Genomic DNA, 16,757 nt, shown 5'->3' on the forward strand with positions numbered 1-16,757 from the left:
GTAAAGAAATAATTATTCAAATATATTGTAGTCAATTAATAAAAAGTACAGCAATTTAGACTTATGTCTGCTTTAAATATAGTGGGTTAGCATTCAAGCAGTTCTTAGTGTAAAAAGTTACCAAATTTTTATTTATTTTTGATTAGAAAAAAAGTAAAAGAAAAGAAATAAGTTTAGAGTTTAGAGTTCTTAACTTTTTGGAATAACTAAATTTGTAGACGAGAAAATTATTTTAAAATACTTTCACCACCTTCATCCTATATTGAGACATACATTTTGTATATTATCAAAAAAAAAAGAGAGAGACACGTTTCTTCAGTAGAAGCCATTGGCATGAGGCATAGTGTCTTGAAACACAATCTGAAACCCTTTGGAAACATGGTATCTTCTGCAACCTCAAACGTTCTCTTAATCTGTGTGAGGGCTGTGAAAATACAATTAGGTTGTTGTCCTCTAGCCCGTGATATGTGAATATGTAGTGCACACATCTCTAGTTGATTTACATTAATTAAAATATTTGACTTAGGTAACTGCCAACTCACAAGATAAAAAAAAAACTGTTTTAGTATTCCTCACCTGAAACTGTAAACAAGGTCCAGCCTGGGGCCTGCTGTAATGTGCACTGGACATATGTGGGATGATGTAGTTAATTTGGGGAAATAGTTGCTGATTAAAAGTTTTGGTTTGCCTAAATATGATATAAAAATGTTCATTAACAATTTGTGTTATACATTCTTACCTTTTAGCTTAGGCAGTCCTTATTATGACTGACTATTATGGCCGAGAGCTGTCACATCAACACCTCAACTACTCAAGCATCAATAGCGACTGTGATAAATGACCGCTGTGGGGTTACAGCCACACATACACTAGGCCCTCGAGACCGTCCACCAAGTGAATGTATTTGGTGGCTTCAATACACCAGTGGCTAATAGCTACTTTTTGTTTTAGCTAGTTAGCGCCTTCGTTGGATCAATACTAGGTAGAATGTTGCCGTCACATCAGTTTCGAATCAATGAGATTCCACTATTACAAAAAAAAACATTACATGCACAATGCCTATAATTCGATACCACAAACTCGGTGCATACAAGTTGATTAAAGTGTTAAAGCTTTTCATTCAAGTTTAATTAAGATATCAGCATTGGTATGTGTAGTGGTTGGTTATTAAGGTTTATTTAAGTGGCATGTTTAGGTAATGTTGCTTGCAATAATGAGTGCAATGTTGGTATACTTGTTTTCTATGTTTAAAGAAGAGGATCTTCATTGAAAAACTTAAGATGTTTTATTTTTACATTTTATAACACAATTACATTGATCTCATGCAATGTATGCATGGTTGTGTTTTTATACAGCATTATATACTTTGTTGAAGGAATACATATTTTTTTTCTGGCTCATATACATAATTCACAGCGTCAGTTTGCCTTGCTATGTTCGCTTTAGTATTACATTTTTCATTATCGGGTTTAAGATGGTTTACTTATACATAGATCTAATACAAAATGTATAATTAAAATTACTTTATTGTATTACCTAATGTTAAAATTAAATAGTGATTCAATGGATTTTTTTTTATCGGCATTGTGGATTGCGGGGCTTTTTGCTTATAAGTAGAGGTGAAATACATTTAGGTTTAAAGAAAAATAATGTAAATATATAAGCAGCCAGAATGAAATGTTGATTACAATGTGACACATCAAATCAAACATTTTTCTCTTTCAAACAAATATATCTATAGGAGTCATCCGATTTTTAAAAAAATTCATTAATATTAATCAATTAAAAAGGTAACATTTTTTTTTCCATCCAAAACAAATAAATATTCTAGACAGCAGTTGTCTGATTTGTTTTCCTCATAGATGGGTTGCTGACCCCATTTAAGGACACTTACCTCCCTGGGATTAGAATCTGGGTATGATAATATTTATGATGACCACCGATGTCAACAGATAGTTTATTATATAGTTAGCATGTACAAGGATTTCTATTTATTTAATTTTTTTTTTTTTTTTTTTTTTTTTTTTTTGCATTGGTCTGTTTTGAAAATCTCTGTTTTCATTTATGTTTGCCTTAATACTCTTCTATTAGAAAAAAAAATAGAATTTTTTCTATTTATTTAATAAATTGATTACAAAACGGTCGTGCCGTAAATGCAGTGTAGTTGAAATTGAAAATTCTTAACTTAAAACAAAATTTTAATAATATCGCTAACGTTTAAAGAGATAAAACATATTCAGCCTGTAATTTTATTTTCTAAGTTACAGTAAATTCTTTAACACTTTCTAATGACATATTAAGAATTTTTCTTTTTGATTTTAAAGTTCTTTGTTGTTCTATTTGTATATTACCTGCATTTTAGTGTAATTGATTTTTAGAAACAAACTATTGAGAGACTACTCATGACACGTCACATTCAACACAAAACATCAAACACAAATGAACTTTATTTTGTATTGTATGTATAATCATAGGGAACATTGACAAACCCTACACAAATACTGACTGTACAATAACTCTTTAAAATTGGAGTTTGATCAAGCAGATACAGACCCTAATGTGTATGCTATTTTATATCCCTGGTTATTTCTACTGCCCTATAAAAATATTTTTTGGCGAATTTTTGAAAAATGTCTTGCTGACATTTCCCACATAGCGAAACGATAACATAGAACATAAAATTATTGTGGCAAAAAATTAAATGGATTACCCTGTAAACATTGATAAAAAATGAACAGATCACAACGTATTAAACAATGTATTTACATTTCTAACGGTAAACACGCTGCTTATATGCAAGAAAAATGTCAATTTAATAAATAATGTTTTTGTTGTTAAGTGCGATTTTAAATTGTCAAGGGAGAAAAATGATCTTTTGTTTTTGAAAATCAATTACAATCAAATAGCTGTGAAAAAAATGTCAAAAATAGACTACATAGATCTAAGAAAAGACATTAAAAAAAAATTAGTAGAAATATATTTAACAGGACGATTACAAATAGCACTGATCTCAAATATTGACCTAAAATCATGTTGACGGTGACCCCTATATTTCACCATGTGTAGTTGATCTCTTACTGTATAAGTCACTCATCAAAATGTTCCAGCTGTATGCTCGAGATATGTGCACTACACATTCACATATCACGGACTAGAGGACAACAACCTAATTCTATTTTCACAGCCCTCACACAGATTAAGAGAACATTTGAGGTTGCAGAAGATGCCATGTTTCCAAAGGGTTGCAGATTGTGTTTCAATCCACTATGCCTCATGCCAATAGCTTCTACTGAAGAAACGTGTCTCTTTATTTGATAATATACAAAATGTATATGTCTCGAAATAGGAGGAAGGTGAACATTTTTTAAAAGAAATTTTCTCAAGCCTACAAATAAAGTTAGTCCAAAAAATAAAGTGTTCTAAAAATATTATTTAGTTGTTTTTACTTTTTTTAAATATAAAAATAAATCAAAATCTATTTTACTTCCTTAAGACGAATGATAAAGCACTGTTTAAAATAAACCTACTCAATTAAAACAGAAATTAGTCTTACTAGCTGTAAGTCTATTAATTGACTACAATATATTTGAACAATTTTTTTCTTTACAATTTATTACTTGTTTACATTATTCAACAAACATATGAAGTTTGTAAGTGTATCAATAATTGTTTCTTTATATTCCTACTATAAATTATAATTTTTTAACGACTTTAAAAGTTTGTTTTGCGTGTTGCTTCCCTTGAATATGTACGTTACGGTACGTTAGTCCTCTTTGTCCTTATTGAACATAGGGCCTCCACCATTTCCTTCCATTTCTTCCAATCCCCGGCTATTAATTTTGCCGTCTTCCAAGACATCCCTGTTCAGTTCTTCAAGAAGACTACGCCTCCAGGTCTGTCTTGGGCGCCCTCTCTTCCGTTTTCCCTGGGGGTTCTTGATAGAATCCAATGTTTTTGTTCTATCATGAAATGCCGTATATCCGAGGTTATGTTGTTGTAGTGGGTTGTTTTTACATGGGTCTACTCCTACTTATGTCTTGTGCGTGGCTACCAGAGTCTGTCCATACATGTGCGTGGCTACCAGGGTCTTCCCCTGTAGGTCAGTGGCTAATTGGGTATGTGGATACATGAGTCTGTGGCTACATGGGTATGTAGCTACATGGGTCTTTGTCTACATGGGTCTGTGGCTAGATGGGTCTGTGGCTAGATGGGTCTGTGGCTAGATGGGTCTGTGGCTAGATGGGTCTGTGGCTAGATGGGTCTGTGGCTACATGGGTCTGTGGCTACATTGGTCTGTGGCTACATGTGTCTGTGGCTACATGGGTCTGTGGCTACATGGGTCTGTGGCTACATGGGTCTGTGGCTACATGGGTCTGTGGCTACATTGGTCTGTGGCTACATGGGTCTGTGGCTACATGGGTCTGTGGCTACATTGGTCTGTGGCTACATGGGTCTGTGGCTACATGGGTCTGTGACTGCATGGGTCTGTGGCTACATGGGTCTGTGGCTACATGGGTCTGTGGCTACATGGGTATGTGGCTACATGGGTCTGTGGCTACATGGGTCTGTGGCTACATGGGTCTGTGGCTACATTGGACTGGGGCTACATTGGACTGTGGCTACATGGGTATGTGGCTACATGTGTCTGTGGCTATATGGGTCTGTGGCTACATGTGTCTGTGGCTACATGGGTATGTGGCTACATGGGTATGTGGCTACATGGGTCTGTGGCTACATGGGTCTGTGGCTACATGGGTCTGTGGCTACATGGGTCTGTGGCTACATGGGTCTGTGGCTACATGGTTCTGTGGCTACAAGGGTATGTGGCTACACGGGTCTGTCTACATGGTTCTGTGGCTACATGGAACTGTGGCTACATGGGTCTGTGTTACATGGGTCTGTGGCTACATGGGTCTGTGGCTACATGGGTCTGAGGATACATGGGTCTGTGGTTACATGGGTCTGAGGATACATGGGTCTGTGTTACATGGGTCTGTGGCTACATGGGTCTGCATTTGTTTCAAACAAATTCAAACAGAGCGGGCGTGTATACTGTTTTATTGCTCCTTAATTATAAATAATATAAAATGTGTGTGTGTATATATAATTTGTTTTGGTGAATTTGTCGAAAATTCTCCATAGACTTACTGACACTTCCCTTTTTTAAAGCGAAAAGATAAAATACATGTGCAAAATAGTGCACATTTTATTTACCAGGGGAGAGAACTTTTCATTTCTTGTCAAAAACCAATCAAACTAAAAAGCGGCAAATATAAATGAAAAAAACAAGATAAAATACATGTGCAAAATAGTGCACATTTTTTTTTACCAGGGGAGAGAACTTTTTATTTTCTTGTCAAAAACCAATCAAACTACAAAGCGACAAAAAATAATGAAATAACATGGATTTTTTTTAGATTTTACAATTGACAAAAAAAGATAAAATATTTTTAAAACATCTTGTTGTCAAATCACGATAAAGTCAATTTCATACTGACATAATTGTATCTATCAAAGTGTTAGACTTTAAAAAAAAATCTTAAGACATGATAATTTTCGAATATAGAGTTTTAATTTAATAATTTTTATATTGTGAAAGTTTATTCTAGTAGAACTAGAATCTAAGCCAAATCTAAGCCTAGTCAAGATTGTATGATCAAATTGCCTCTAAACTGAGGATGACATCTGCATCTGATGATGATATTATAAGGAGGGGACTACTGGTTGATGGAGAAGGTGGGAATGAAGATAAAAGACTTAACAATCTTCTTAAAACTTTCATTCGCTGGTCAGCATCCAAAGAAGAAGATGAAAATTCCCAAGCTATGTACCAGCGCATGCAAGCCATGATAGGACAGTGTGAATACACTTTGGAAAAGGCAATAAACACTTTTGAGATGAACAAGCAGGAACTGGAAAATTATGAAAAATTAAGTAGAGAAATAGATGATAAAATCAAAGAGGCAACAACAAGAATAGCTGAAGCTAAAACTGAACTACAGATGGCAAAATGTATTAGGAAAAATAGACAAGAATATGATAACTTGGCAAAGATTATTCAGCTCCACCCTGACAGACAGGCAACAACAAAGCAGTTGCAATTACTAGACAAAGAGTTATCCAGTTTGGCTACTACAAAACAGAAATTAGAAGAAAAGTTGGAGTTGCGTAGAAAACAGTTTATGGTGCTTATAACTTCCATTCATGAGTTACAACGTATATTGGAGGAAGATGACGAAAACAATGAAGAATCAAAAGAAGAAGAGATGAACCTTTCAAGCTAACCAATGTTGCATGCAAATTTGTATTATATAAAAAGTATTTGAATTTTAATAGCACTGCCAGCCACATTTGTCTATATTAATTAGATATTTTGCATATGAAACGTTCTTACTTTGACTGGCTGCAGAGTATTTAGCTTAAAGAACACTGTGTACCAAGTGTTGAAATAGTTTTTAATAAGAAATTTGTTTTACAAAGCACTTTATTCTTTAATTTTGGAGTATTAGATACTATATTTGGGAGTACAAAAAGAAGGGAAACTTTTCTGTTGACTGAACATATATGATCCAGCATTGTAAGTCTTTGTATTAATTATATTTTCTTTGTTCTAATATTTCAAATAAAAATGTCATACTTTCTAAATGGCGCTGACCTTCACATTCAATAAAAGTAAATAATCTGTGTATTTTTTGATTTAGTTGAATAAACATATGGCCATTTAAAAAAAAAAATTATGTTGCACTTCAAAAATAAAATTAATTAGAAATAAAAAAAAGACTTGGTCATTAGACTTCGGCCCAAATGGTTTGCCTTACTGTGGCATGTACAAGTGACTATGATCGATAATCAGAGTTACCAAGCACTCAAAATAACAAGGATTTAATTGCCTGAAAACATTGGGATCTTCAGTTCAATCAACATCTATTGTAAATTTTTCATAACCATAATCAATAGCCCGCAACAGAGATTTTTAAAGTCGTTTAATTTTTTTTAAAGGAACAATTATTGATTCATAATTTATACGATTATAAATTATACTTTGTTGTGTAATAATGTATATAAAAAATGTACAGAATACATAATTTAGTTATGTTATAGTCAATTCATAGAACTTATAGCTATTTAGAATTTGTAATGTTATAATGATTTAGGTTTAGTTTAAGCAAATGTGAATGAATTTTTTACATACAATTCAAAAATATTTTTATTTCAACAAATATTTCCTTAACAAATAACTAATTGAAGATATTTTCTTAATAAGACAATCAGTTAAAATATTAAGAGTGAAAGAGTGCTAACTTTGATAATTGGAGAATATATTCTGGCGTATATGCTGCACACAATTATTATATTCCCAATTTGTAATCTCCATTGAGTTTGTAGAAGTGTGTTACACATTTGGCACAGAAGTTTAAAAAAAAATAGATGATTGATAATAGTTTTAATTTGGACTTTCTTGAATTATAATGTATTTAGAGTGTTGTATATTAGAGTTTAATGAAATCTAGCTGCCCCCCCCCCCCCGAAAATTTTTTACCGCCCCCCCCCCCCCCGGAACGAAATGAAATTTATATAATTTATATAGAAAATATATACTTTTAACAGTGTCCGCCCCCCCCCCCCGAAGAAAGTCTACCGCCCCCCCCCCCCCCCCGAAAATTTCAAGTGCCCCCCCCCTCCCGGAGAAAAAAGTCTGGAAGAAACACTGCTCTAATAGCTCTTCACCGCAGAGAGTTGTGTGTGTGTGTTGTAACTTAAATAACATAATTTCAACACTACAATAATACTCACAGAAGACGAATTTTTCTTCTTCATAAAGTATCACATCTCAAGATATAAATGTAACACACTGTCAACACTGTTTTGATAATTTAACACATTACAGGTACAAATGTCGCATACTGCCATTACTGTCTTGATAAAATATCACATTGCAGGATACAATATCTCCACACAACTGGACATACTGATACTATCGCCTATCAAATTGTAAATCATGACACATGGTACATATGAATAAGCAAAAATCGTTTTGAGTCAATATTTAAGGATTTAATCATCGAGCTTACATCGCTCACTGAATAATCGTTTTTTTTTTTTAAACAGGTTTTAGGCTTTTACTTGTCTTTCTATTTGCTTAATAATTATTATTTTTTTGTTTGTTGCAAATCTAATTATTCTTAAACTATTAAACTTTCTGTTTCTTAGTGTACAATCATTTATTTTACAAATTATTCAACAGGCTACATCCCAAAGACACTAATCGTTGTTTTTTATCACATAGCTGTTGTTAAAAAAACAAGTATTATCTTACGGAAAACATTGAAGTTGATAATTTAAAATATCATTGTGTGTAAAATTGTATTCTAGACATTAAATGGTATGTCACGGGACTCCGCTCACACGACTGTATCGTTTGCAGAGTGACGGGGTGTGGCCGGCGTTGGGATGGGGGTGTGGCCGGCGATGGGGTGGGGGTGTGGCCGGCGATGGGGTGGGGGTGTGGCCGGCGATCGGGTGGGGTGTGGCCGGCGATGGGGTGGGGGTGTGGCCGGTGATGGGGTGGGGGTGTGGCCGGCGATGGGGTGGGGGTGTGGCCGGCGTTGGGGTGGGGGTGTGGCCGGCGATAGGGTAGATGTGTGGCCGGCGATGGGGTGGGGGTGTGGCCGGCGATCGGGTGGGGGTGTGGCCGACGATGGAGTGGGAGTGTCTGAAAAGTAAGAGCACGCCACTTAAGTTCACTCCCAATCCCTATATAATGCAGAAAGTTTTTTTTTTGTTTTACATTTCTTGTTCACAGATTGCTATGTAAATTTAATGAAAAGAAATAGATAATTGGTGTTTCAGAAGTTGTATGCTTTGGGAAACTTGAAAAACATTATTGATTTTTTTTATTCTACCTAACAAACAAGTCAACTAAAAAAGGCAGAAGTAGTTGTAAATTGTCGAGTATCGAAGGAGATCAAATTATTTTCATCTAATGTAGGAACTAAACAAGGATTTCCCAAACAACTACAGCACAATGCAAGTTAAATAATGTCTAACCTGACATAAAGTCTTCTCTTGGTGTAAAAGTCTCCATGTCATGTCTGCCTTGTTAAATAGACGTGAGGAATGGGCACTCTATGTAGACCTCTAGAGAGCGGTCTAGGCGCTACCAATGCAATTTTTATGAATATAATGCACAAATCATAGAAGGAAGTTTCACTTAATGGAGTCATACTTTTATGGCTAACTAACTGACAGACATGCAATATCATGAAAACATTTCAACACATATATTTCTTTTTAATCTTAACTGTTCTCAAATTGTCAGAAATAAACCTTGCCAGTGAGGTCTACGGCGTGTGTCTCACATTTATACACACCAGATTTTGTTGAGTCTGGGTATTCCCTAAATAGACTCATGTGTGAAGCACAAACCCCTTGGTGTTGTGGTAAAAATATGTTAAACTAGTTGGTTCTAGCTGTTATGACATGTATGTGTACACCACACTTTCTTTCCGACATGATGCACCATACACCTCAGTTGACAACCTACTACTTTTATCTAGTGCCAAGGTCTAGACATTTGGGTTTGAAAGATAACATTCTACAACTACAGATTTCAATATTAGACAGTGTACAATATTTTAACTAAATTTAAACAAGTTATTAAATAGGTACTGTGTGACTGATCCAACATCAAGGTGTATAAATGTTGACATTAAAGTCTAATTGAAATCTGCCAGGTGTGGTCCACACTGTGGGCCTCCAGGTGTGGTCCACACTGTGGGCCTCCAGGTGTGGTCCACACTGTGGGCCTCCAGGTGTGGCCCACACTGTGGGCCCCCAGGTGTGGTCCACACGGTGGGCCTCCAGGTGTGGTCCACACTGTGGGCCTCCAGGTGTGGTCCACACTGTGGGCCTCCAGGTGTGGTCCGCACTGTGGGCCTCCAGGTGTGGTCCACACTGTGGGCCTCCAGGTGTGGTCCACACTGTGGGCCTCCAGGTGTGGTCCACACTGTGGGCCTCCAGGTGTGGTCCACACTGTGGGCCTCCAGGTGTGGTCCACACTGTGGGCCTCCAGGTGTGGTCCACACTGTGGGTCTCCAGGTGTGGTCCTCACTGTGGGCCTCCAGGTGTGGTCCACACTGTGGGCCTTACATTGATAAAAGCAGATTTGTGTTGCTGTATATGTAGATGTTCTGGTGGTGACTTCTGAGGCTGGAGGTGTCTGATGTTCTGGTGGTGACTTCTGAGGCTGGAGGTGTCTGATGTTCTGGTGGTGACTTCTGAGGCTGGAGGTGTCTGATGTTCTGGTGGTGACTTCTGAGGCTGGAGGTGTCTGATGTTCTGGTGGTGACTTCTGAGGCTGAAGGTGTTTGATGTTCTGGTGGTGACTTCTAAGGCTGGAGGTGTCTGATGTTCTGGTGGTGACTTCTGAGGCTGGAGGTGTCTGATGTTCTGGTGGTGACTTCTGAGGCTGGAGGTGTCTGATGTTCTGGTGGTGACTTCTTGGGCTGGAGGTGTCTGATGTTCTGGTGGTGACTTCTGAGGCTGGAGGTGTCTGATGTTCTGGTGGTGACTTCTAAGGCTGGAGGTGTCTGATGTTCTGGTGGTGACTTCTGAGGCTGGAGGTGTCTGATGTTCTGGTGGTGACTTCTGAGGCTGGAGGTGTCTGATGTTCTGGTGGTGACTTCTGAGGCTGGAGGTGTCTGATGTTCTGGTGGTGACTTCTGAGGCTGAAGGTGTTTGATGTTCTGGTGGTGACTTCTAAGGCTGGAGGTGTCTGATGTTCTGGTGGTGACTTCTGAGGCTTGAAGTGTCTGGCTGTGATGTACTTGTTACCTGTTGATGTTGTTATGTCTTCTGTGGCTTCTTTTGGAGGTGTTAAAGCTGTTCATTCAGGTTTAATTAGGTAGAGTTAATTGCATTGGTGTGTGCGTTACTTTTTTTATAAAGTTTTAATTAGGTGGTATGTTTAGTTAATGTTACTTGCAATGATGAGTGCAATGTTGGTATACCTGTTATCTACGTTTAAAGAAGGGGGTCTTCATTAAAAAAACGTTAGACGTTTTATGTATACATTTTATAATTTATTTTGATCTCATGAAATGTATGCATGGTTGTATTGTTATACTGCATTATTTACTTTGTTGAACGAAAACAGTGCGTAATATATATATATATATATATATATGTATATATATATATATATATATATATATATATATATATATATATATATATATATATATATATATATATATATATATATATATATATATATATATATATATATATATATATATATATATATATATATATATATATATTACGCCTCAGACACATATTTCACAGCGTCAGTTTGCCCTGCCATGTTCGCTTTAGTATTACAGTTTTCATTAACGGTTGTGTTGACTGAATCATATTTACAATAGTATTACTTATTTCTTACATGTATTCTACTTTCATTCATTTAAGATGGTTTACTTTCACGTAGATATAATACTAAATGTCTAACTATACTTACTTTATTTTTAACTAAAACATGCAAACGTTTAATGAAATGGTGATTCAATGGATTTTTTTTCATCGGCATTATGTATTGAGGGGCTTTGGGCTTATAAGTAGAGGTGAAATGCATTTAGGTTTAAAGAAAGATAATGGAAATATAATCTGGAATGAGATACATCAAATAAACCATTCATCCCTTTCAAACATATATATCTATGGCAGTCCTCAGATTAAAAAAAAACATTTATATTAATACATTAAAAAGGAAACAATGGTTTTTTTTTTTGGATCAAAAAAATAAATCTAGGCAGCAGTTTTTTAATTTGTTTTCTTCATAGGTTTGTTAATGTCCCCAGGTATAGACCCTTAACTGTCTGGGATTAGAACCTGGGTATCTGAAGTAAGCAATAAATGACTTAAGCCGGCGATAACGCACCAAAATGTTAATTGGTGTGGAGAGTTGGATGATGTATGGGAGAATGAACAGAAAATTAATATTCTTTTTCTTATTTTTTTAATTAGTCACAGTGAAAAAAATCTCGTAGCTTCAGCCTTAGTTAATTAAGGTGTGCATATATTTTCTAAATTTAAGCAATAAAAGGTTAACTGTTTGAAAACTGGGTTTGGGACGGATTATTTATAACAATTTATAGATCCTAATGTGTAAACAGTTTTAATGCTTCTTAATTATAAATAATATAACATAAAGTGTATTTGTGTATGTATACTATTTTTTTTTGGCAAATTTTCAAAAAATTCTGAATAGACTTGCTGACACTTCTCCCTTGCCAGGGGAGAAAACTTATCTTTTGTTTTCAAAAAGCAGTTACACTTCAATAGCGGCAAAAACAAATAAAAAACAAGGATTTTTTAGTAGTTGCAATGATATAAAAAAAAAACTTAAAATACTTTCTATACAATTTGTTTTCAAAATAAAATAAAATCAATTATAAGCTGACATTATTGTATATAGTAAAGCGTTATAATTTTGTTTAAACAAATCTGAAGACACGAGAATCTTCAAATGAAACAGCGATTGGTATTGTAGTTCAATTTCTGGGAAAATATTTTCGCAATATGTGTTGCACTTCTAAAATAAAATAAATTGGAAAAAAGACTTGGCCATCAGACTACGGTCCAAATGTTAGAATAAAATTATGGCCATTAGACTACTGCCAAAGTTGTTTAATAAAAACATAAAACATCACACTACGGTTAAAAAGGTGTTATAAAATCATCGGCCATTAGACTAAGACGCTAATGGTTTAATACATTCATAGCCGTTAGACAACGGCCCAATTGGTTTAATAAAATTACTGGCCATTACACTACGGCAGGGGTCGGCAACCTGCGGCTCGCGAGCCGCATGCGGCTCTTTTGATGTCAAGATGCGGCTCTTCAGCTCCATGCACAAATATTAATAATTATTTAATTTATTTTTAAAACTCATAAAAATATTAGTCTGCAATATTCGGTAATTAAAGATATAGTCTAGATATAATAACCATGTAAAGTTTCTAATTTCGAGCAGCGCTTGCTAAACTACTTTAATATGTTTTGTGCGAAACATGTATATGTTTTTATATGAATAAATATTATTTCATATTTTTAGCTATTTATTTTAAATGTAATGTATATATATATATATATATATATATATATATATATATATATATATATATATATATATATATATATATGTATATATATATATATACCTAATCAAATATCATAATATTGAAATAATAATGTTTGTGGCTCTTTAAAAACTGTGAAATGTGGTAAATTGTAACTTTTGGCTCTTCCGTTCCAAAAGGTTGCCGACCCCTGCACTACGGCATAGATGGTTTAATAAAATCATGAACCATTCGACTACGGAATAGATGGTTTAATAAAATCATGGACCATTCGACTACGGTCCAAATGTTTTTATACTGTCTCGAACCCAGGTTACTAGCTCATGACTATCGGGTTAACAAGCGCGCAGTCTACCGCTAGACCACACCATTCCCAGATGTTAGCTGGATAGTTGGAAGATCTAACTCGTAGATTTCATTGTCCGCTAGCTTTAAGGGCCACTTGCATGACTGTAGATTAGAATAGCTGGATTGAGTACAGATCTCAACTTTCTACTTCCTCTTTTGTACGAACCGTTTGGATAAACAAGTATGTTGACAATTTGTGTAAATATCGCCATATTCAAAAGCAAATACAAAAAATAATATACTCTAGATTTTTTTTTAAAGCAATAACGTTAACGATTAAATGGTAGACAGCGGACACTTTCTGCAGTATAAATAGATTCCCTTCCAGAACACGAGTTCATGATCGGATACTGGTCAGTGTGTGGGTGACACAGTAAAAAAATAACTCATATTGTAAATGGACGAGTCAGAATAATAATTGGGGAAAATGGTGAAAACACTTTTCTTTAATTGCTATCTAATTAATGTAATTGTTATCATTATTGTCCCTTTATTATAAAATATACAATCATGTAATGTGTTCTAGTTTTTATCTTTCTAGGTAAAGAACATTTCATTTGAGAATAGTCAAGTTTTTTTTTTTCAATAACATTCTTATTGTCTAAAGATTGCGTTATTTTATGTCATTATATATGCAACAATAACAGACTCAGATACTATAAAGTAACAGTCTATCATTTGTTGTTAAAACTAGTGGATAATTTCTTCTTAGTTTTTCTTAAATGAGTACGTATTTATTATGTTTTGATTGTTTGAGAAATACTTGAAACTTTCTATAAACCAGGATGTACGGGTTGTCTCAACACTAATGTCTACTAATTAGTCAGATTTATTTCTTACGTAGATCTATCCAACGTCGATTCACCAAGCTATATAAGGTTCAATTTTATATACTTTTTTGATGTGTAAAACATATTTGAAAGCACTAGAACACGACTAGTGTAATTTAATAAAAACTAATTCTGAAACTCAAAACGTTACGTTTTTAACCTTTTTTTTATTTTTTTTTCGAGAAGTTTTTTTTGTGTGCCAACAGTAGGCCTATGGCTTCACAATTTTATTAAGACACATGGTATCATTACGTCTGAGAAAAAAAATTAATAGAAAGTAGAAAGACAAGTGAAAACTTAATGCTAGTAAAAGAAACGATTATTCAGTGGACAGTGAAAGCTGTATTAGTAAATCCTTAAATATTGACTAAAAAAGTTGTTACTTCTTAGCAAGTAACAATACAAATTGAATGTATTATAATTATCAAGTTGATAGACGAAAGAATCAGCATGTTCAGTTGTGAGGAGATATTGTATCCTGACATGTGATACGTTACACCTCAGTGATGCCAGTAATAATTCATGTGTATTATGTAATGTGATAATTAACCAACTTAGTGATGTCAGTATATTACATTTGTGTCATGTAATGTGATACTTTACCAACTCAGTAATGGCACTATATTACATTTGTATCATGTAATGTGATAATTTACCAACTCAGTGATGGAACGATATTACATTTGTATAATGTAATGTGATACTTTATCAAGACAGTGATGCCAGTATATTACAATTGTATCATGTAAGTTGATACTTTATCAAGGCAGTGATGGCAGTATATCACATTTGTATCATGTAATGTGATACTTTATTAAGGTCATTTGTATAATGACACGTGAAACTTTATTCAGAAGAAAAACTCGTCTTCCGAGTTATTAGCAACCGAAAATCAAAATATACGCCAAAATTCATACCCAATGTCAAAACATACCCTATCAACTAAACAAGAAAACAACTCACGCTGTATGATGCGAATCTATTACAGAACATTATTTATTTGTTATTGTTAGAAAATTGTTCTACACGGGTCAGTGTGCATTAAATACATTATGGGAGGTAACTTTCTATATTTGTTTTTAGAAATAAAAATGTTATTGGATACGTTTTCCAGCAGAAATAGCAAAGCGAAACATTACTTATCATAACGATAATTAACTGCTATAAATGTTTTCATATAACTGTAGTGTATTATTATATTTAAATAAAATACAAAATTATAATTTTAACTTGTTGCTACAAGTATAACCTTTAGTGGTTTTGAATTATAAACGTTAAGACCCAAAAAAATCTCCATTTACAAAACGCTACGCCAAATTCCGTTATTTACCGTGTAAACTCTTACAGTTTTATTTAATTTCAAATGACTGGTTGTGACCGAAATTCATCAAATGACCAAAATATTTATTTTCTGTTGTCTCTCTTTCGAAACAACCAAACTAAATCTTTCAATTTCGGATGCAATTAATTAAAGAGTAAAAGATGAGTGGAGGGAAGGTGGACTGCTAAGTTGTCCTTCTAGGAAAAGCGTATGCTGGTAAAACAAGCCTTGTTGAACGCTACAACAGATTTCTGGGTGATACTGTACCATACAAAACACTACAGGTGCTGCTTTTGGAGCAAAGACAGTAACAACAAGAAATAAAAATGTTATTATAGGAATATGGGACACAGCAGGTAGTGAAAGATATGAAGCTATGAGCAGGATCTAGTACAGAGGGGCCAGAGCTGCTATTGTTAGTTATGACCTTACAGATAAATCAAGTTTTGACAGAGCTAGATTTTGGATAGGTGAATTACAAAAGCACGAAGAAGGCTGTCAAATGTATCTTTGTTTAACTAAGTATGACATTGTTGAGGAGAATCCAGATTTGCGCACAGTAGACGAGAAATAATCTAAAGCCCTAGCTCTAGACGTAAGAGGTGAAGTCTATGAAACCTCTAGCAAGTCAGGCTAAGATATTGAAAAAAATGTTTATAATAATTACTGATGGTTATTTAGCTGTGAAGGCGTCCACTCTAAATCAAGATAACAATGATGCTGTACATGTCAGAAAAACACCCAAGAAACATTTATGTGCTTCTTGTAGTAGTTGATAGCTTGTTTGATTTGTTGTTCTAAAAATGTAAATTACTTAAGTACAGAGCTAACATGATGACTAAAGAGAAAGTCCCAAATACTGACAAGTTAAATCACAAGAACACTAGACTATGCAATGTGCAACTATGTTCTACGGGTAGTGAAGTAATTAAATGAAACTATTGACTTCATTTAACAAATGATTAAGTATTGTATTATGAAAGCTTTGTTAACCAGCAAACTGATAAAGAACAGTACATAAAAAAACACTTGTCTCACATTACATTTCTGTAAAGGCTTCTGGACATAGAAATTGTGTAATAATAATTGTACAATTTTAACTATGTCTCTTTAAAAGTG

General features: G+C 34.4%; 1 protein-coding gene and 1 pseudogene across 1 annotated transcript; both read left to right on the forward strand.

The window, feature by feature from the left end:
* The first annotated feature begins 5,615 nt into the window (after positions 1–5,615).
* Positions 5,616–6,398, forward strand: LOC131958086 (THO complex subunit 7 homolog). The gene has a single exon (XM_059322982.1). The coding sequence runs from the start codon at positions 5,679–5,681 to the stop codon at positions 6,282–6,284; it is 606 nt and encodes a 201-aa protein (XP_059178965.1). The 5' UTR covers positions 5,616–5,678; the 3' UTR covers positions 6,285–6,398.
* Positions 6,399–15,712: 9,314 nt separating this feature from the next.
* Positions 15,713–16,411, forward strand: LOC131958153 (ras-related protein Rab-24-like; annotated as a pseudogene).
* The last annotated feature ends 346 nt before the right edge of the window (positions 16,412–16,757 follow it).

The sequence above is a fragment of the Physella acuta genome, unplaced genomic scaffold, assembly GCF_028476545.2.
Source record: "Physella acuta isolate Inbredline_101_S28 unplaced genomic scaffold, ASM2847654v3 ptg000083l, whole genome shotgun sequence".
Classification (NCBI taxonomy): Eukaryota; Metazoa; Mollusca; class Gastropoda; family Physidae; genus Physella; species Physella acuta.